The sequence below is a fragment of the Procambarus clarkii genome, chromosome 49, assembly GCF_040958095.1.
Source record: "Procambarus clarkii isolate CNS0578487 chromosome 49, FALCON_Pclarkii_2.0, whole genome shotgun sequence".
NCBI lineage: Eukaryota > Metazoa > Arthropoda > Malacostraca > Decapoda > Cambaridae > Procambarus > Procambarus clarkii.
The window spans coordinates 19,470,567-19,491,883 of NC_091198.1; the positions used below are offsets into that span (position 1 = coordinate 19,470,567).

Here is a 21,317-nt window from a genome sequence, read left to right on the forward strand (position 1 = left end):
GAGCCAGTCACCAGACAGCTGGTACACTACACCACAGAGCCGGTCACCAGACAGCTGGTACACTACACCACAGAGCCAGTCACCAGACAGCTGGTACACTACACCACAGAGCCGGTCACCAGACAGCTGGTACACTACACCACAGAGCCAGTCACCAGCCAGCTGGTACACTACACCACAGAGCCAGTCACCAGACAGCTGGTACACTACACCACAGAGCCGGTCACCAGACAGCTGGTACACTACACCACAGAGCCAGTCACCAGTCAGCTGGTACACTACACCACAGAGCCGGTCACTAGACAGCTGGTACACTACACCACAGAGCCAGTCACCAGCCAGCTGGTACACTACACCACAGAGCCAGTCACCAGCCAGCTGGTACACTACACCACAGAGCCAGTCACCAGCCAGCTGGTACACTACACCACAGAGCCAGTCACCAGCCAGCTGGTACACTACACCACAGAGCCAGTCACCAGCCAGCTGGTACACTACACCACAGAGCCGGTCACCAGACAGCTGGTACACTACACCACAGAGCCAGTCACCAGCCAGCTGGTACACTATACCACAGAGCCAGTCACCAGCCAGCTGGTACACTAGACCACAGCGCCAGTCACCAGACAGCTGGTACACTAGACCACAGAGCCAGTCACCAGCCAGCTGGTACACTAGACCACAGCGCCAGTCACCAGACAGCTGGTACACTACACCACAGAGCCAGTCACCAGCCAGCTGGTACACTAGACCACAGCGCCAGTCACCAGACAGCTGGTACACTACACCACAGAGCCAGTCACCAGCCAGCTGGTACACTAGACCACAGCGCCAGTCACCAGACAGCTGGTACACTACTCCACAGAGCCGGTCACCAGCCAGCTGGTACACTACACCACAGAGCCGGTCACCAGCCAGCTGGTACACTACACCACAGCGCCAGTCACCAGCCAGCTGGTACACTACACCACAGAGCCAGTCACCAGCCAGCTGGTACACTACACCACAGAGCCGGTCACCAGACAGCTGGTACACTACACCACAGAGCCAGTCACCAGCCAGCTGGTACACTACACCACAGAGCCAGTCACCAGCCAGCTGGTACACTACACCACAGAGCCAGTCACCAGACAGCTGGTACATAAAGAGGTTCACAGTTCTCCCAGGCCTCGCAAAAAGTTCAACCATCGTTTAACTAGCTCAACACCACCACCTTTTGATATCTCCACACGCTATCCTTAATGTAGCCTTGCACAACATCCTGCCACTGCTATCTTACGTCCCTATCCCGCTAGACCATCTCCGAGCCTTTGGCTGCACTATCAGGCTGGACCTATCCCTTGTCATTCGTCTATCTCACTATCCTGATGGATCAGTATCAGTATCTCTGTTGAGACCCATCGTCTGTCTAGAAGATACCTTCATTATACGTTTTCTTAACTCATTATCCCTAAATCAAAAACAACTTTCTTCAGATCAATCAATCAATCAATATCTATCTATATCTATCTCTCTCTCTCTCTCTCTCTCTCTCTCTCTCTCTCTCTCTCTCTCTCTCTCTCTCTCTCTCTCTCTCTCTCTCTCTCTCTTTTATTAACATCCATGATTAAACCACTAATATTCTGGAATTGTTTATATTAACCTAATATATAAAAAAAATCCATTTTGTAGAGTATACTACCCACCAATAACAAGTTTGTGGGATTATGTGGAGGTGCTTAAGTTCTCACACAACACAATGGTTGGGTATCTAGTCTCCGGACACCATTGTTGTCTGGGATGATCTTAGAGAACATGGATTCGTAGAAGGAGTCTCAGATGCCGTTTTCGGAAAACAGTGTGATTAATGAATTGAGAAATTGAATGTACGTTGTATGCTACTTGGTAGAAATAAACGAATATACATTATACACTAGTTGACTAGACCACACATTAGAAGGTGAAGGGACGACGACAACGTTTCGGTCCGTCCTGGACCATTCTCAAGTCGATTGTGACTCTCTCAAGTCGATTCTCACAATCGACTTAAGAATGGTCCAGGACGGACCGAAACGTCGTCGTCCCTTCACCTTCTAGTGTGTGGTCTGGTCAACATACTTTAGCCACGTTATTGTGACTCATCGCCGGCATATACACTAGTGTTACACCTAGAGTGCTCGTAGGAGAGGGATGTCTTACAAGATCATACACTAAGAGGTATGTCTTACAAGATCATACACTAAGAGGGATGTCTTACAAGATCATACACTAAGAGGTATGTCTTACAAGATCATACACTAAGAGGTATGTCTTACAAGATCATACACTAAGAGGTATGTCTTACAAGATCATACACTAAGAGGTATGTCTTACAAGATCATACACTAAGAGGTATGTCTTACAAGATCATACACTAAGAGGGATGTCTTACAAGATCATACACTAAGAAGGATGTCTTACAAGATCATACACTAAGAGGGATGTCTTACAAGATCATACACTAAGAGGGATGTCTTACAAGATCATACACTAAGAGGGATGTCTTACAAGATCATACACTAAGAGGGATGTCTTACAAGATCATACACTAAGAGGGATGTCTTACAAGATCATACACTAAGAGGTATGTCTTACAAGATCATACACTAAGAGGTATGTCTTACAAGATTTCATGTACTAAGAGGGATGTCTTACAAGATCATACACTAAGAGGGAGGTCTTACAAGATCATACACTAAGAGGGATGTCTTACAAGATCATACACTAATATACATCTGCGGTAAACATCCGTGAAGGAAATACTAGACAGCCAATACACCACAAATATGCCGTACCTGTAAGAGCCAAAGCTAGACTAAAGCTACACTCACAGCATTAAGGCTACCACATACCTGAAATAGATTAGCTGTCAGTTCCTGTAGCTCGTTTTCCACCTCGTCCCTGATCTTGGACAACCGGTGCACCTCTTCCTCCTTGTGTTTCAGCTCGTCCTTCACCTTCTCCAGCTGCTCCTCCACGTCTTCCAGCCTGGAGGACTGTGTTCCATTCACGCCCTCACACGTCCCGTTCACAGCGTGTCCGTTCACTTCAACCACTTTAACTGGCGAGTGTGAGTACGAGGAGGGCGAGGTGGAGGACGTGCAGGAGGACGACGAGGACGTGGTGGACGAGGTGGAGGAGGCGTGTGACCGAGCAGACACGCTGGATATTGATTTAGTTGGAGATGAAGCAGGAGTGACCGAGATCTTCGGGGTTTCGTGTCCATTACTGACCCCATTTTCCTGTAAACGGAATTGTACTTCGCTGAGAGACAAGGCGTCGGCTGGCCCTTCCTCGCTGGAGCCATTCCGGGCAGCCTGCTCGGCCTTAGCCAGATACCCGGCGCCTTTCTGCAGCGCCTCGGCGTAGGCCTCCAAGTCCAGATTAGCTGCGTCGAGAAGCAGGCGAGAATTAGGCGCCTCCATGAGTAGCCGCGGGGAATATGGCGCTACGATATGGCCATCGGAGGTGAGCCCCCTGGAGGCCATAACGTGGCACTTAAGCGCCGTGACCTTGGCTCTCACGTCCTGACGCCAGCCGTCCACCTCAGCAATAAGGGAATCGTCTTCCTGAGGAAGCCGCGACCCCCCCAGCCCTGTCGACGTCGACACCGCCACACTCATCCCGCTCACTTCCCAGCGACCACCATCTGAAACAACAAGTAGCGCACACATTAGTTCCCGCCCGCTAACACATTGATTGATGAACATTAAGCCGCCCAAGAGGCGGCGCGGGCAGCAATAACCGGCTATCAGTTGTTGTTATAGATTCAGCTACTGGGGAACAAAAGTTCCAAGTAGCACGGGCTACTTGGAACCCGAGCCCGTAGTGGACTTACCAGGCACAGGAGCGGTGCCGGCTACCAGTCTTGACTACAGTCGATATACCGAGTTCCACCCCCATGCACGCCCTTGTTAGTCCACCCGTAAGTACACTTCTCTCTTATCTCAGTACACCCATAACACTATATGGGCTGTTAGTACACCCTGGGTACATTACCTCCTCGCTTAACCCAGCTCTCTGGCCTAAGCTCTCGTACACGTGTATGGTCCCTTCACTTCACGACCCCATACTCTTGTGGCTCTCTCAATTCACCCTCAATACTCACCTGAGGCTTCCTGTCACCTTTCTACCCACACGCAGAATAACCCAGTCGTTTGTGGTTTTAGATTCAGCTACTGGGAATATAAAGTTCCAAGTAGCACGGGCTATGGTGAGCCCGTTGTGAACTTACCTGGCCCACGAGCGGGGCTGTAACTTGATAACCCAGTTATAAATCCCAGTATTTACATCTTAAAGGTTACAATATCTTTTGAGAAATATATATAATCCATTGATTGTTACAGCCTAATAACGTTTGAAAATAAAAGGTTTATATATTACGTTACTTCGATTAAAGAGCGTCAATGCCAAAGCAAAACTGAAACAGCAAGGAAGGAATTTGGCAAATCATAATATTTACTCCCACTTGCTTATGAAGAACATAGGGTGCAGCAGCTGGGCCAGCAGCAGGTGCTGCTTGTCTAGCGAGCACCGTGTTTACACACACACCCAAGGACACGTGGCCCTCTCCCTCGTCGTCGTTGTTGTTATAGATTCAGCTACTCGGAACAAGTTCCAAGTAGCACGGGCTATGGTGAGCCCGTAGTGGACTTACCTGGCACAAGAGCGGGGCAAGTAGCACAGGCTATGGTGAGCCCGTAGTGGACTTACCTGGCACAGGAGCGGGGCAAGTAGCACGGTCTATGGTGAGCCCGTAGTGGACTTACCTGGCACAAGAGCGGGGCAAGTAGCACGGTCTATGGTGAGCCCGTAGTGGACTTACCTGGCACAGGAGCGGGGCAAGTAGCACGGTCTATGGTGAGCCCGTAGTGGACTTACCTGGCACAGGAGCGGGGCAAGTAGCACGGGCTATGGTGAGCCCGTAGTGGACTTACCTGGCACAGGAGCGGACCTGTTTCTGTCATAATCCATGATATATTAGTGATGCACAACACCTAGTCTGCTCAGCACCGCTCCTGTGCCAGGTAAGTCCACTAAGGGCTCACCATAGACCGTGCTACTTGCCCCGCTCCTGTGCCTGGTAAGCTACAAGCTCACCATAGTCCGTGCTACTTGGAACGTGTTCCGAGTAGCTAACAACAACCACCACCTAGTCTGCCGTTATGCACAAGACTGTGTTTGGTTTGCTCCTGGCAACACCACTCAACATTCGCTTCCAGTGTTTATAACCTTGCAATGTAGTGTAATAAAGCCACTTTATTTGTGAAGTTTTCCATATCCCATGGCAACACAGCCCTGCCAGTAAGCCTTACACCATGTCTGCAACACTCCGCCAAAGAAACTTGAGAAAAATGTCACATATCGTTCATGAAACACAAAATTCAAGGCGTTTATACCAGCTGGGTAGGACATCGCTTCGGATTCGTAGTCCTGAGGTTCCGGGTTCGATCCCCGGTGGAGGCGGAGACAAATGGGCAAAATGTTTCATTCACCTTGATGCCCCTGTTACCTAGCAGTAAATAGGTACCTGGGTGTTAGTCAGCTGCTACGGGTTGCTTCCTGAGGGTGGAGGCCTGATCGAGGACCGGGCCACTGGGACGCTAAGCCCCGAAATCATCTCAAGATAACCTCAAGATGATAGATCCCACTGGAGTTTAAACGAGAGCCGGAAAGTCAGGCGAGGCACCCAAGGCACTGGGACGGCATGGCGCCACAGAGGGAGCACGCTGCCAATGTCACCTATGACCCTAACTATGCTCTGCCACGACACCAGAGCCGCCATCCAAAACTGTGCTGCGCACGCACACACACACACACACACACACACACACACACACACACACACACACACACACACACACACACACACACACACACACACACACACACACACACACCTACCTTACGGGAATTAAACCTCACTTCGCTGGAAGACAGAAGAGTTAGGGGGGACATGATCACCACATTCAAGATTCTGAAGGGAATTGATAGGGTAGATAAAGACAGTCTATTTAACACAAGGGGAACACGCACAAGGGGACACAGGTGGAAACTGAGTGCCCAAATGAGCCACAGAGATATTAGAAAGAACTTTTTTAGTGTCAGAGTGGTTGACAAATGGAATGCATTAGGGGGTGATGTGGTGGAGGCTGACTCCATACACAGTTTCAAATGTAGATATGACAGAGCCCGATAGGCTCAGGAATCTGTACACCTGTTGATTGACGGTTGAGAGGCGGGACCAAAGAGCCAGAGCTCAACCCCCGCAAACACAACTAGGTGAGTACACACACACACAATATGCCCTGCGTCTATAATTCTTGTAAGCCTGTGGCAGAATTATGGTTTCCTTGCCATATGTGAATAAGCATTTGTGCTGTAACCACGAGACAGAGAGAGGGGAGAGAGAAGGGGAAGAGACTGGAGGAGAAAGAGGGGAGGAGAGAGAGAGAGAGCTAAAGATGGAGTAAGATAAGAGTGAGCAGAAGGACACGGACCACACACATCATGACTGACCCACCCATCACCATCACCACTCAGCGTATTAACTTCCACACCATATCTATCTCTGATACTAACATTACCCCATGGTTTATCTATGAATTCCATTAACCAAATAAATATTTAATGACCGACATTTTTCCATGTGTGTATCCAGAACTTACGTAGTTTCCCTGATATCTCCGAGTAGAATTTTTTGTTTACATGTGGTGAAATGTCACACACACACACACACACGCACACACACACACACACACACACACACACACACACACACACACACACACACACACACACACACACTGCACTCTACGGCGCCTTAGGCTGTGACTTGCCCTCAACGGTACACTACGAAACCCGTTTTGTTTCACGGCCAACCACCTCCAACATGCTCCAGAACCAACAGGTTGCTTGACTCTCGAAGCCTCGCCCTCCACTGCCAGGGGTGACACGGGGGAAGGTCGAGTATGTACTCTCAGGTTATGACACAAGACAAAAATGATTCGATAATAACGCTGACAGACCCTAAACACCAATATATAAAGGGGACCCCCCCTTTTACTCCAAATAAGGGGCCCTCCCTCTTCCACATCATTCGTGGGAAAGAAGGGTCCTCCTCCCCCCACCATTCATGGGAAAGAAGGGCCCTCCTCCCCCCATTCATGGGAAAGAAAGGGGCCCTCCTTCACAACAAAGACCCCCCCTCCCATCTCCCCCTCCTCACCCCGTGTCAATAAACTGCGAACATACCATACTGAAGTAAAAATAGACTATTACTTGCCCCCAACCAACCAAACCCCCACAACATTCTTCCACCCACAACCCCCCCCCCCCCGCCCCACATTCCTGCCCCCCCCCCCCCGCCCCCCATCACCCCCACCGACAACCTTTTGTCTCCTGGCAGACGGATGCGTGACGTCGTAGAGAAAGTCTCCTGGCTGACAAGTCCACGAGTCTAAAGGAAAAAAAATAGTGATTTTTTCCCCCACCAGAGAATATCGCCAACTATTATACATCTGTAGACATTTTTTCCTAGAGTCAATTTCATTGTAAATATGAATATTTTGCCTTATATATCGATTTATATACCCTATATATATCGATTTATATACCCTATATATACCGATTTAGCAAGTGCCCGCAGTCACTCTTATAATATTTATCAATAGTTCCCAGAAAATTATGTTTCGACATTCATGCAGTTAACTCCAAATACATTTGTGTATTTTAACTGTTTGAATTCCGTTGAAGCTGACGAGCACTTACAAAAACACACCCGACAAACATTAAACTAATAGAAGGGTCCACAAAGCTGAAAGAAGTGTATAGGTGAGGAGGAGGAGGACTGGTTCTAGCCTATTGTAGCAGTCCCCCCTCGCTAGCCTCCACTCCCCTCTCTCTTAGCTAGGAAATGTGGATGTTTATCTCTCAGAACGTTTGGTAATATGTTTATTGTTTGTGATGTGTTTATATGTATGTATTAACACGATGTTGTACTGAACGGGGTGAGAATAGCTTGAGCTACCTCATCCCTTTGTGTGTATTTTACTTCAATAAACTTATTTCAATTTCAATCTCTCTTACCATGACACTACGGTATGCCATGACACTATGCATCATCATCATTATTATCATCCACTGTGGTCACGGCGCTTTGCTCATCATCTTTCCCGTGATGATTTTACTCACCACCTGTCACTTACAATGTCTCTCATCATATTACCAAAGCACTTCCAATCATAGAAGAATCAGACGCATCGCAATATTTAAAAAAAAAAACTATTTTCACTCGACGCAAATCATTACCAAACAAAAGTATCACAAATTTCCCCGCTGATATTATCTAATCAGTATCTAATAGATACTGTATAGAGACTATCTAATCAGTCCTCCCATCGTGTCTAGTACTATGTACTGTACTAACCAATACAGATTACCGAGAGATATGACGTTCTCATGGCAAATGCTCAACAGATTTCGTAAACTGATAAGTCCGTATCTTTTTCTGAATACACAAAACTGAGCCTGTTAAGAGATAATTGTGAAAATATGTATAATGGAATTTTACTTACAAATGGTTCTGCCACGTGTGGGTATTATAGGAATCTTATAAGTTATAACGTCGATATATTTTGCCATGCAAAGCAAAACTATTAAACTATTTGTCGAGGACATGCAAATTCCTGGAGCAAGCTCACAGGTCAAGCCAGGGCCCGGGTCGAGGCTTGGGGAGTAGAAGAACTCCTAGAACATCTATCATGGCAAATTCCAGGTACAAATAGTCTTCAAAATAGAAATACCTTCCCCTCTCATGTATCCTTGATTAACCTAAATTATTTCAAGTATCCTAAAATTAAATAAGGGCCTGAGGGAGGAGCCTTGGAGGTAATCACTTCAACCATTATGTATAGTGGTTTTGATATAGTCTTGATATATGATGACGAGGAGTCACAATAACGTGGCTGAAGTATGTTGACCGAGCCACACACTAGAAGGTGAAGGGACGACGACGTTTCGGTCCGTCCTGGACCATTCTCAATCGATTTGAGAATGGTCCAGGACGGACCGAAACGTCGTCGTCCCTTCACCTTCTAGTGTGTGGTCTGGTCGACACAAAGTATTTACATAATAACACTAAAACATAGAGAGGAATGTGTTAACCTCCTGGGCTTTTGACAATTAATTTTATTTCGTTTCCTTTAAAAGTTGATTTTACAATTGTATTTTTCTGTCAACTAAATGTCTCCAAGTGCAACAGGTTAAGCCTATCTTTCACAACCTAAAATGGGGAAGAGCGGCACTTTTTGGGGGCCTAAACACAATAAAGTCAGATTATCTTCAACACTGAAAGATGCAACAACTAAGGTGAAATCATACTGTAATCACGCGTCTCTCAGTACTAGTCACTCTTCACACTAAGTAACTAAAGGCTTAGGGGAAGATCTCATCCCCCATTGGAAGAAATGTATATGTTTATCACTCAGAATGTTCGGTAATATGTTTTTGTTTGTGATGGGTCTATATATGTATGAACACGTTGTACTGAACGGGGTGAGAATAGCATGAGCTACCTGCTTGATGGGGTTCTGGGAGTTCTTCTACTCCCCAAGTCCGGCCCGAGGCCAGGACTGACTTGTGAGAGTTTGGTCCACCTGGCTGTTGCTTGGAGCGGCCCGCAGGCCCACATACCTATCACAGCCAGGTTGGTCCGGCACTCCTTGAAGAAAAAAATCTAGTTTTCTCTTGAAGATGTCCACGGTTGTTCCGGCAATATTTCTTATGCTCGCTGGGAGGGTGTTGAACAACCGTGGACCTCTGATGTTTATACAGTGTTCTCTGATTGTGCCTATAGCACCTCTGCTCTTCACTAGACATCTGATGTTTATACAGTGTTCTCTGATTGTGCCCATGGCACCTCTGCTCTTCACTGGTTCTATTCTGCATTTTCTTCCATATCGTTCACTCCAGTATGTTGTTATTTTACTGTCCCTCATCCCTTTGTGTGTATTTTACCTCAATAAACTTATTTCAATTCAATTTCATCCCCCATTCCCAACTTTCCCCCATTCTGAGCACCAGGGGGTGACTCCCTGCTCACCTAGTGACCTGCGAGCGACCCCCACACACCAGCAGGCAGCATGTGGTACCAGGCTCGCCTCACCACGCACCACTGCACGCACTGGAATGTTAAATACCAAGGCCTTGTCGGCCCCCTCCCAGCACTTCCCTCTCCCCCGAGCCCTTCACTTCCGGAGTTTCCCAGGCATGGCGTGCGGGTGCCAGTCACTACAACACACACACACACACACACACACACACACACACACACACACACACACACACACACACACACACACACACACACACACACACACACAATTATTACCGTTACACGACAAAAAGGCCGGCCTACCCTCCCATTTTCAACACCACAATACCAACGAGATACTCCACGGGCTCACCATAGCCCGTGCTACTTGGAACTTTTTGTCCTAAGTAGCAAATTTTAAACAACAATAACCAACTAAATCATTAACCAATCTGTTCTGGTTATATCACGTCGCATATGTCAGAATATTTGAAGTTAGAATGCCCAAGACACCTTCCATTACTTGTAACAGTTAAGGGGATAAGTTAAGCCTATACCACAGCCTTACTGCTAGCCATTAAGGTCCCACCATCACCCATTAAGGTCTTCCAGTTGTCACGCCACAAAAATGATGTATTAAACTGCCCAACAGACCGTCCTCGCAAGGTTCCTCAACGCTAAAGTGCCCTTATCCTAACCTACCAGAGGACCCAAAACAGAAAACGGAACAGTTTGCCAATTTTGCGAGCCTCTTCCATTTTCTAGTACGACGATTTTTTTCCCTTAGGTAGAGTATACGTCAAAATGCGACGTTCTATTAGAGCAGGTTGAGTGGGTAGCTTAACCTAAACCCAGTGATGTGGAGGTTCTGGGTTAGCCTAGTTGACCAGTCCAGCAAGGAAGAGGTCTGGTCGAGGACCGGGCCGCGGGGACGTTGAGCCCCGAAACCATCGCAAGGTAACCCACCACACACACTAACAAAATCGCGGACAGTGAACCGTGTACATGTGAAACTAACCCGCCAAAACCCCAACATGTAGAGTGACCAGACCACACACTAGAAGGTGAAGGGACGACCACGTTTCGGTCCGTCCTGGACCATTCTCAAGTCGATTGTGAGAATGGTCCAGGACGGACCGAAACGTCGTCGTCCCTTCACCTTCCAGTGTGTGGTCTGATCAACATACTTCAGCCACGTTATTGTGACTCGTCGCCTGCACAACATGTAGAGGGGGGGGGATGGGGGGAGGAACCCCTGCCCCACACCACTGTGAGGGGGGGGGGGTGTGAACGGGCTCCCAGAGCAGGTGAGGCGGTACAAGTGGCAAGCTCAGCATGCAGCTACACTTATGACCCCACCCGCTCTTCCGTATTCACCGCTCCTGTGCCAGGTAAGTCCACTACGGGATCACCGTAGCCCGTGCTACTTGGAACTTGTTCCGAGTAGCTGAATCTATAACATCATCATCTTCCGTATTCACTCACAACGGACCAGAAAATACATAATTAGTTCTACTTTGTGTGTCAGTAAAACATTAGGTTAGTCCACCTTGCAATACCTAACTCATTAAATAATTTATAAACTAAATAAAATAATGAGAATAAAAATACAAATTAGAAATATTTTTCAACCAGAAAATAGTATATAGCACTTGGAAAGGGGTCAGGATAAGGATTTGGGATGGGACGGGGGAAAGGAATGGTGCCCAACCACTTTGACGGCTGGGGATTAAACCCCGACCTGCATGAAGCGAGACGTCGCTCTACCGTCCACCCCAAGTGGTTGAGTCGCATGAAGGTTATACAGTACGAGGGTTTCACAGATCATAAATCCAAATGAACAAATCCACAAGGGCCGTGACGAGGATTCGAACCTGCGTCCGAGAGCATCCCAGACGCTGCCTTATGTGGTGTCATAAATCGAAATCTATATACAGAGCTTCCGCATTGTGTTGGCAGGTCTCGCAGAACCTCTACATGCTTGGGAAAGGCATGGAGTGAACAGTACTAAGTCATTGAACGCCTCATATTACTATATAAACATATAAATATATGACATATATACTATATACCAATGTGCCTTAATATACTAATTAATATACCGATGTGCCTTAATATACTTACTAATCTCTCTCATCTCATTTTTTTCTTGCAATGTATCTGTTATCATTTTATTAATTCTGCTAGAATTTACCTACTTAAAATTATCTGTTAGATTAAGGAGCTGCCCGAAACGCTGCGCGTACTAGTGGCTTTACAAGAGTGTAAATACTATGCTATGTATTCTCTCTAACCCAATCTACCTTCTTGTATATAAATAAAATAAATAAATAACAAAAGGAGATTTAATTAGTTTTAAAAAGTGGAATGAAAAGATCGACTTGAGAATGGTCCAGGACGGACCGAAACGTCGTCGTCCCTTCACCTTCTATAGTGTGGTCTGATCAACAATAAAAAAGTGTACTTTACTCAACTTGAATGTACATATTGCCTGTAGACGTCATAGTTTATGTATGTCACAAATTTATTTATGTGACATACATAAGTAGCAACTTATTTAAATGTATTTATGTATGTATGGCTTGTTCAACATATCAACTCTAAACTACTATAACTACATAGTTGGTTAGGTTAGTTTAAGATCGTGGGGCCGAGTTAATGCAGTCACCGTTCAGGAAGACTGGTAAGTAAACATTGTTATAGTGTTATCACAGGAGGTGAGAGTTCACTCCCCCTGTACTCTTGGCTGTGTCTAGCCTCCACCGTCCAGGGCGCCGAGAACAAGGTCAACACCAGGCTGTGTCTAGCCTCCACCGTCCAGGGCGCCGAGAACAAGGTCAACACCAGGCTGTGTCTAGCCTCCACCGTCCAGGGCGCCGAGAACAAGGTCAACACCAGGCTGTGTCTAGCCTCCACCGTCCAGGGCGCCGAGAACAAGGTCAACACCAGGCTGTGTCTAGCCTACACCGTCCAGGGCGCCGAGAACAAGGTCAACACCAGGCTGTGTCTAGCCTCCACCGTCCAGGGCGCCGAGAACAAGGTCAACACCAGGCTTATTTTTAGCATCTTAACTCGTCTCCACATCACCCTGCACACACCACCCACCCACTCCCTCCCGCCTGCACACTTTATTGTGCACCCAATACTCAGCCTGTGAGCCGTAGTTTATTCTCCACCCCCCATCACCTGTACGGTGATGGGGCATAGGAGCCCCCCTCCTGTAGCCCCTTTACCTGTAGCCCATCACCTGTACGGTGATGGGGCATAGGAGTGGGTAATGGTGATGCATCAAATGTTCATTTGATCCATCACGCTATTGTGATTTGTGTGTGTAATGAAGCGGGATCAAATAGCCGAAGTTCAGGACCTTATATGCACAATTGGGTACTTGTGTACATGTACACGTGCACACACACACACACACGTGTGTACGGCCACAAACACCAGCAAGTTCCTAAATCGGTCGTTTGTCAGCCTACAAAGTACCTCTTAGGTTGTTAGTGAATGAACATAAACAAAAAAATGTGTATGTGCATGTGTTACCAAATATAAGGAGCCAGGCTGCACCCTCGGAGCATAACCAATATACACTTGAACAAATCCACAAGGGCAGTGACGAGGATTCGAACCTGCGTCCGAGAGCTTCCCAGACGCTGCCTTAATCGACTGAGCTCAGACATGGTCAATATATCCTTCACACCCAAGTTGGTGACCTGGTGGTTACGTGTCCTGTGTTCCCTCTGCCGCCCTCGTCCCACCGTCATGCCCTTGGGTGGGGTAGACAGCTCATTTAGCTTAATACGCACAATATTGGCGTGGCCACGCCCGGAAAACCGCCCCCACCCACGCCAGAAACACCGCTACCCACGCCCGGAAAACAGCCTCCACCCACGCCAGAAACACCGCTACCCACGCCCGGAAAACAGCCCCCACCCACGCCAGAAACACCGCCACCATTACCACCCACGCCCGGAAAACCGCCCCCCACCCACGCCAGAAACGCCGCCCCCCACCCACGCCAGAAACGCCGCCCCCCACCCACGCCAGAAACGCCGCCCCCCACCCACGCCAGAAACGCCGCCCCCCACCCACGCCAGAAACGCCGCCCCCCACCCACGCCAGAAACGCCGCCCCCCACCCACGCCAGAAACGCCGCCACCACTGCCACCCACGCCCGGAAACACTGCCGTGATAGCCACTCAAGCAATCAAGTGGCAGGCGCGGTTCACCATCACTACCCCAACACCCAGAGGTTCTCTGGTGCCTGACGCATGCATGTAGTGGAACCCTATATGGTACACATTACCCAGTCACGCCTTCCACCCAAGGCCACCTGCCAACCACCACTACAGGCTGTACAAGGAGCCCACACACACACACACACACACACACACACACACACACACACACACACACACACACACACACACACACACACACACACAACGGTAAACACATTCAATACCAAGCTATAGAAGGATTTTATTTAACTCTATCCACTTATTGCATTTGCTCCACTGCAGACAATTTAAACATCCGAATAAGACTAAATTGCGATTTATGAAATTCCATTCGTTGTAACTATTTGCCAAATACGTGATTGTTATGACAAATGTAAAATTGTTAATGAATGAGGCATGTTAAATTACAAAATACAATTTCGTAAACCGTATTCCGCAATAAATAACAGTCTACAATGCGCATGGGTTTGGGGACTAGTAACCCAAGCACTTGGGTTTCCAGTCACCCAAGCACCCCTTCCCCCACTCCCTAAACTCACACCATACGGGCTCACCATAGCCCGTGCTACTTGGAACTTTTTGTTCCAAGTAGCAAATCTTAAACAACAACAAACTCACACCTCCCACTAAGTAAGACGTCAAGCCAAAAAATTAATTATGTAAAATAAAGTTAAATGAAATCCACCTTCAAGTTACTGACTCACAACGGCGGAGACCTAAATGCGTCTCCTGCGTCTCCTGCGTCTCCTGCGTCTCTTGCGTCTCCTGCGTCTCCTGCGTCTCCTGCGTCTCCTGCGTCTCTTGCGTCTCCTGCGTCTCTTGCGTCTCTTGCGTCTCCTGCGTCTCTTGCGTCTCCTGCGTCTCTTGCGTCTCTTGCGTCTCTTGCGTCTCCTGCGTCTCCTGCGTCTCTTGCGTCTCTTGACTCTACAGTTCCTGTAGACCAGACCACACACTAGAAGGTGAAGGGACGACGACGTTTCGGTCTGTCCTGGACCATTCTCAAGTCGATTGTGAAGGGTCCAGGACGTACCGAAACGTCGTCGTCCCTTCACCTTCTAGTGTGTGGTTTGGCCAACATATTTCAGCCCCGTTATTGTGACTCCTCGCCTGGCTAACGTTCCTGTTAGGCCCCAAACAGTCCTCATCACCACTGGAGCAGATCAAGGCCTTGGGGGGCTTTTGTTACAACTGCACATTAGAAGTGTTCGTGACTCTCACTTCATATATTATTGCTATTATTATAAGTATTTCTTACAAAAAATGGATATCTGATTACTGTGGTTTCATAATATATATATATATATATATATATCTGTATTTTGTAGACACTAATCGCACGCACACAATGTTTTTAATTAATAATTATATGATACCTTAATTAACGAGAGCAAAACCATAAGTTGTATTATTGTACATGCATTTCAACTACTGTATACTAAAACGGCGATAAAATACTATGCCCAAGATTACCATCAGAGTGCCGGCGGGCAGATGGGCAAAATAGCCTCGGCTACCATCAGCTTTTGACCGGTCGTGATGGTCGAGTGGATTAAGGTGTCCTGTATACACCAGTTACAGTGTTGCTCCTGGCAGTATGGGTTCGAGTCACTTCTGGGGTGTGAGTTTTCAGTTGCATATAGTCCTGGGGACCATTCAGGCTTGTTCGCACTGTATACTAAATAATAATAATGGTAACACTTCAAAATATATATAAAATAACATGATAGTGGTTAATAAGTCGTTACCCACAATCCATACTAAGAAGGGCTCCTAGTACAATAAATAAGCTCTCGTCAGGTGAACAGCCAACTGGGAATAGTCTTACCTGACGCCTAAGAAGATTTACCCAGGGTAATACGACCCGTCTCCCCTCCGTAGTAATGACATTTAAACCATTGCTCCAGAAACGCGTTAGAAAGCTTCCCAAGAGTACCCTTGAACACACGCGTACAGTGACGGTGGCGCCATGATTAGAAATTGTGAACTTCCAGGAGGAAAGTAGCTTTACGTGTAAATATTTTGAAGAGCATGTATATGAATGGGAGTGGGTAGTTATAAATAGGAGCTGCCTCGTATGGGCCAATAGGCCTTCTGCAGTTAACTTTGTTCTTATGTATATGAGTGGGATTGGGTAGTTATAAATAGGAGCTGCCTCGTATGGGCCAATAGGCCTTCTGCAGTTACCTTTGTTCTTATGTATATGAGTGGGATTGGGTAGTTATAAATAGGAGCTGCCTCGTATGGGCCAATAGGCCTTCTGCAGTTAACTTTGTTCTTATGTTCTTATAATTGACAGATTAATATTTCAAGTTAGACCCCTCGTACACCTAACCTTAACCTGTGCGTTTCCTTTGCGTAAGAAGCACTTGTTTTGCTGAATATATATTTTATTAGACCAAGTTCTCAGGCGCCGCTTACAGCTCTCCAAACTACTTTTGACATCAGAGAATATTAAAACCTCTTGTGAGGTTTTTAGCTCAATATTAATTGAGCTAAATTAATCTTTATAGCCTATAAAACACTCCACAAAGTACCACCGATAGACCTATTAACTAATGGACAGCCTAATTAATCATCACAACAGGAAGCAGACAGAACAGAACCACAAATACATTGAACAAATCCACAAGGGCCGTGACTTTGATTCGAACCTGCGTCCGGAAGCATCCCAGACACTGCCTTAATCGACTGAGCTACGACAGGGTAAAAGTTGAAACCGAAGTTCTACTGAACTACTACCCTGTCGTAGCTCAGTCGATTAAGGCAGTGTCTGGGATGCTCCCGGACGCAGGTTCGAATCCTCGTCACGGCCCTTGTGGATTTGTTCATTTGATGCAAACACGTTATTGTGATCTGTGTTACAAATACATTGTGAAAATTATGGTTGTACCCTGCAGTGGGTCTAATGGTAAACTATATCTATATAACGTGTATATAACACACACTAGCAGCAATAATATATAGACACCGGGTATGGCTATAGCACACTGGCCATGACGCTACCACGTCTGTGCCTTCAGGTTTAAGAGAAGAGCTCTCAGCGGCAGAGGATGGACCGTGAGAGTGGGGGATTGGAGGCGAGGTGAAGTGGATTGGCCTATATATAATGACTAGAGGGTAGAGAAAGTTCCCCACAACACCGCTCCTGTGCCAGGTGAGTCCACTACGGGCTCACCATAGTCCGTGCTACTTGGAAACTCTTTGTCCTTTGTAGCTGAATCTAAAACAACAAAGTTTTTATATATTACATTCACTCCTAAAAACTTCCACTCACGGGTTATTCATGCCCGTGCCACCTCTTGGGTGGCTTAATCTTCATCAATCAATCGAGAAAGTTTTAAGTGGGCGAAGGAGAAAGTAGGCCTAAGATACACCCAACTGTATGATAGTTTTTCTTTAGTGTTTAGTTATGACCCACATGAAAGTAGGCAGCTTAAATAGCTTGTAATAGGTCATGAACGAATATAATTATTTTAATTATAATTCCTTAAGAATATGCAGGCGATGAGTTACAATAACGTGGCTGACCACACACTAGAAAGTGAAGGGACGACGACGTTTCGGTCCGTCCTGGACCATTCTCAAGTCGAGTGTGAGAATGGTCCAGGACGGACCGAAACATCGTCGTCCCATCATTTTCTAGTGTGTGGATTGGTCAACTCCTTAAGAATAGGGTGACAAGAGGTGCCACTTTGCTTCATGTAATACATCAACACATCTGATGTCTACCACCGTGAAGGGAAGTGAACTATCAGGAGGAAGTGCCATGCCATTACGACTATATAGCACTTACAAGGGGTAAGGATTTGGGACGGGGGGAAGGAATGGTGCCAAACAACTTGGACGGTAGGGGATTGAACGCTGACCTGCATGCAGGGAGAGTCCACCACCATGATCCACCCTTCTGTCACCTGATATTTCCACCTAAATACACGCTCTCGCCGCTAATGGCCTTATCAGCAAGCTATCATGATAGGAAGCCACACAATGCACATCAGATAAGCAGCAACTATAAAAAGACACTTGTGGAATACTAAAATAATCACGGAACCGTGGACATCTTCAAGATAAAACTAGACTGTTTTCTAAAAGAAGTTCCGGACCAACCGGGCTGTGGTGGGTATGTGGGCCTGCGGGCCGCTCCAAGCCAGGTGGACCAAACTCTCACACGTCAAGCCTGGCCTCGGGCCGGGCTTGGGAAGTAGAAGAACTCCCAGAACCCTATCAAGCAGGTATCAAGCAGCAGGACTGACTGCCGTTCGCCCAACAAATCAATACTCATACAAAACGCACTCACCACAAACTGACACTTGCTACCGGACTAGAGTGAAATAATCGCGACCCATACCGCCATTCGGTCAGGAATATATGATAAACATTAAAGCTTTAAAGATAATCTAAACGAAACGTGATATCATGGACCACCAGCTATGTATCCACACAGCCATGAACTCTGGCCCAATACCTCCCCGTGGAGCCGCGTACGCAGCCATCGTGACCTTGAAGAAAAACAAACATGTATTCTCAGGTGCTTGACCCGTCTTGAAATTTCACGCCCCACCTCCACCCTCTACACAGTCCATAATGCTTGTCTATACAGTATACCTAGGTCATAAAAGTATTTATGTGTATGTCTGATACTATACTACTTGTGTAAAGGAGGAAATGTACATGTTTATCTCTCAGAATGTTTGGTAATATGTTTATTGTTTGTGATGTGTGTCTATGTATGTACTGAACGCAGTGAGAATAGCTTGAGCTACCTCATCCCTTTGTGTGTATTTTACCTCAATAAACTTATTTCAATTTCAATTTCCATAATGCTCTCAACACTAATCTGCAGTGTTGACTACACTAGTCGATTCACAATCGACTTGATAATGGTCCAGGACGGACCGAAACGTCGTCGTCTATTCAATTTCTAGTGTGTGGTCTGGTCAACACTAATCTGTACGTCAGGTCTATCTACTGTTGCTACGAATGAACGAGAAACTACGAGTCAGTGCACATTTGAAAAACGACCGGGTTGTCTATACCAAGGAAAGGTCTATCTGTAAACATTAAACTATTCTTTCTATTCCTTCACTTTGTTAAGATCCTGCGTTATTAGTACGGACCAAACTAGCAATTTTAGACTACTAGTCTTCTGTCTCTAATCACAAGGATTGTTACCTGGAAGTGTACGGTAGGATCTATTGTCCGCAAGAGCTAAAAAATTACTTAATTTCAAAATATTAACAAATAAATATATTTAACGTAAGTAAAGAAACTCGTTTCAAAGAAAGAGCCGGTTTCTCCACTACACTATCAGCGGAATCACACAAGCACGCCCCTCACTGGCTTTTAAACAAAACCATTTCTTTCGTTAAATATTTCTTAATTGCTATCAAAATATAATTTTTTCGCACTCTCCATGTAGATCTACTGCCCCGTTTAGATTATGCAGTTCAGTTTTGGTCGTTGTACTATAGAATGGATATCAATTCACTAGAACGCGTCCAGCGAAGGATGACAAAAGTTAATCCCGCAAATTAGAAACCTCTCGTGTGAAGAGAGATTGACAAAGATTAATTTACATTCTCTAGAAAGGCGAAGAATTAGGGGTGAGATGATACAGGTGTTCAAGTGGATGAATGGTCATAACAAAGGGGATATTAATAGTGTATTAAAAATATCAACATCTTATTAGTCACAGCTTTACTGCCAACAGTCGACCAACTATATTTGGCAAAGTTGTCAAAAATAGTCAAATATGACAACTATTTTAATCAACTCTATTAGGAAGAGAAGCGACGCACACGCACGAGAAGAGCACAAAGTATGAGGAAGTGATTGTTATGTGTACCAGAGCACAAGGTGACCCAAGAAAATACCAATGATAACTTGTACACAGTTTACAATTCCCAGCCTCGCAGTGTCAATATTGTTTTACGGACGGCTAATGCTGGTTCCTCTGTGTGTCCCATGAAGCCCACATGGGCTTCAACATTCCTTGCCCGAAACGCTATGCGTACTAGTGGCTTTAGGTATTGTATGTACTAGCTCTTTCTTTAAATCCAACATTATGTTTGTAACTCGTCGGTCTTTCCTAAGACGGACCAGTCTCAATAGACTCATCGAACCATTCTCAATCGACTTGAGAATGATTCTCAATCGACTTGAGAATGGTTCAGGACGGACCGAAACGTCGTCGTCCCTTCACCTTCTAGTGCAGCCCGTCTTCCAAACAAAGATCCAAAAGTGATTCCATGCACCCGCCAAACCCCCTGTTTATGAATGAAAAGCGGTTTACACACGACTCACAACTGCTGACGTTCGAACATATCCGGAACAAGTGCTTCACTGACGAATCTTGTTCGAATCACAACGCTATAAATGCTTCACCCACGTACTACAAAAACAAATAATCACCAACAGAACCTAAACACCAAATCTAACCTATGCCTATATATGCACAATATGCTAATATATTATAATATTAATTTATACTTGAGAAAATTCCCGTTTTGAATGAACAGCATATTAAAATTTATGAATGCGTCTGTGGGGTCGACCGCTGGATGTAATGGACTTGAGTCTAGGACGGGTTGTCTAGTGTGTGGTCTGGTCAACATTCTTCAGCCACGTTATTGTGACTCATCGCCTGCATGTTCGTAACTCATCTTCAATGTATGTACCTTTATATATAAATATAAAATATAAAAGATATAAAAGATATAAAGCAATGTATGTACCTTTACCTGAACAAAGAATCTGAATCTGATGTCAGGGATCCCAAGCCAGCACCCATAAGCCGGGTAAAGGAAGCTGCGAAGGAAGACAAGACCGTACAGCAGGAACTAGGAAGGAACACTGGCGAGACAACGTTGTGCCCAACGTTTGGGAGAAAGAAACGACGACGATTAAGGCCAGCCTAATGGCAGTAGGAAATGAAGTCGAGAAAGTGTATCCTGGTGATAATGAGG

The 21,317-nt window shown here is 46.2% G+C and overlaps 1 protein-coding gene across 2 annotated transcripts in view; it reads right to left on the reverse strand.

Moving 5' to 3' along the window:
• LOC138351343 (guanine nucleotide exchange factor for Rab-3A-like) overlaps positions 1–21,317 on the reverse strand; it is an 87,926-nt gene that overhangs the window by 63,032 nt on the left and 3,577 nt on the right. For both annotated transcript variants that reach the window (XM_069303095.1, XM_069303094.1), the window contains exon 2: positions 2,871–3,667. In XM_069303095.1, coding sequence (XP_069159196.1) covers positions 2,871–3,641 — 771 coding nt within the window. In that variant the 5' untranslated portion in view covers positions 3,642–3,667. The remainder of the gene's footprint in view (positions 1–2,870; positions 3,668–21,317) is intronic.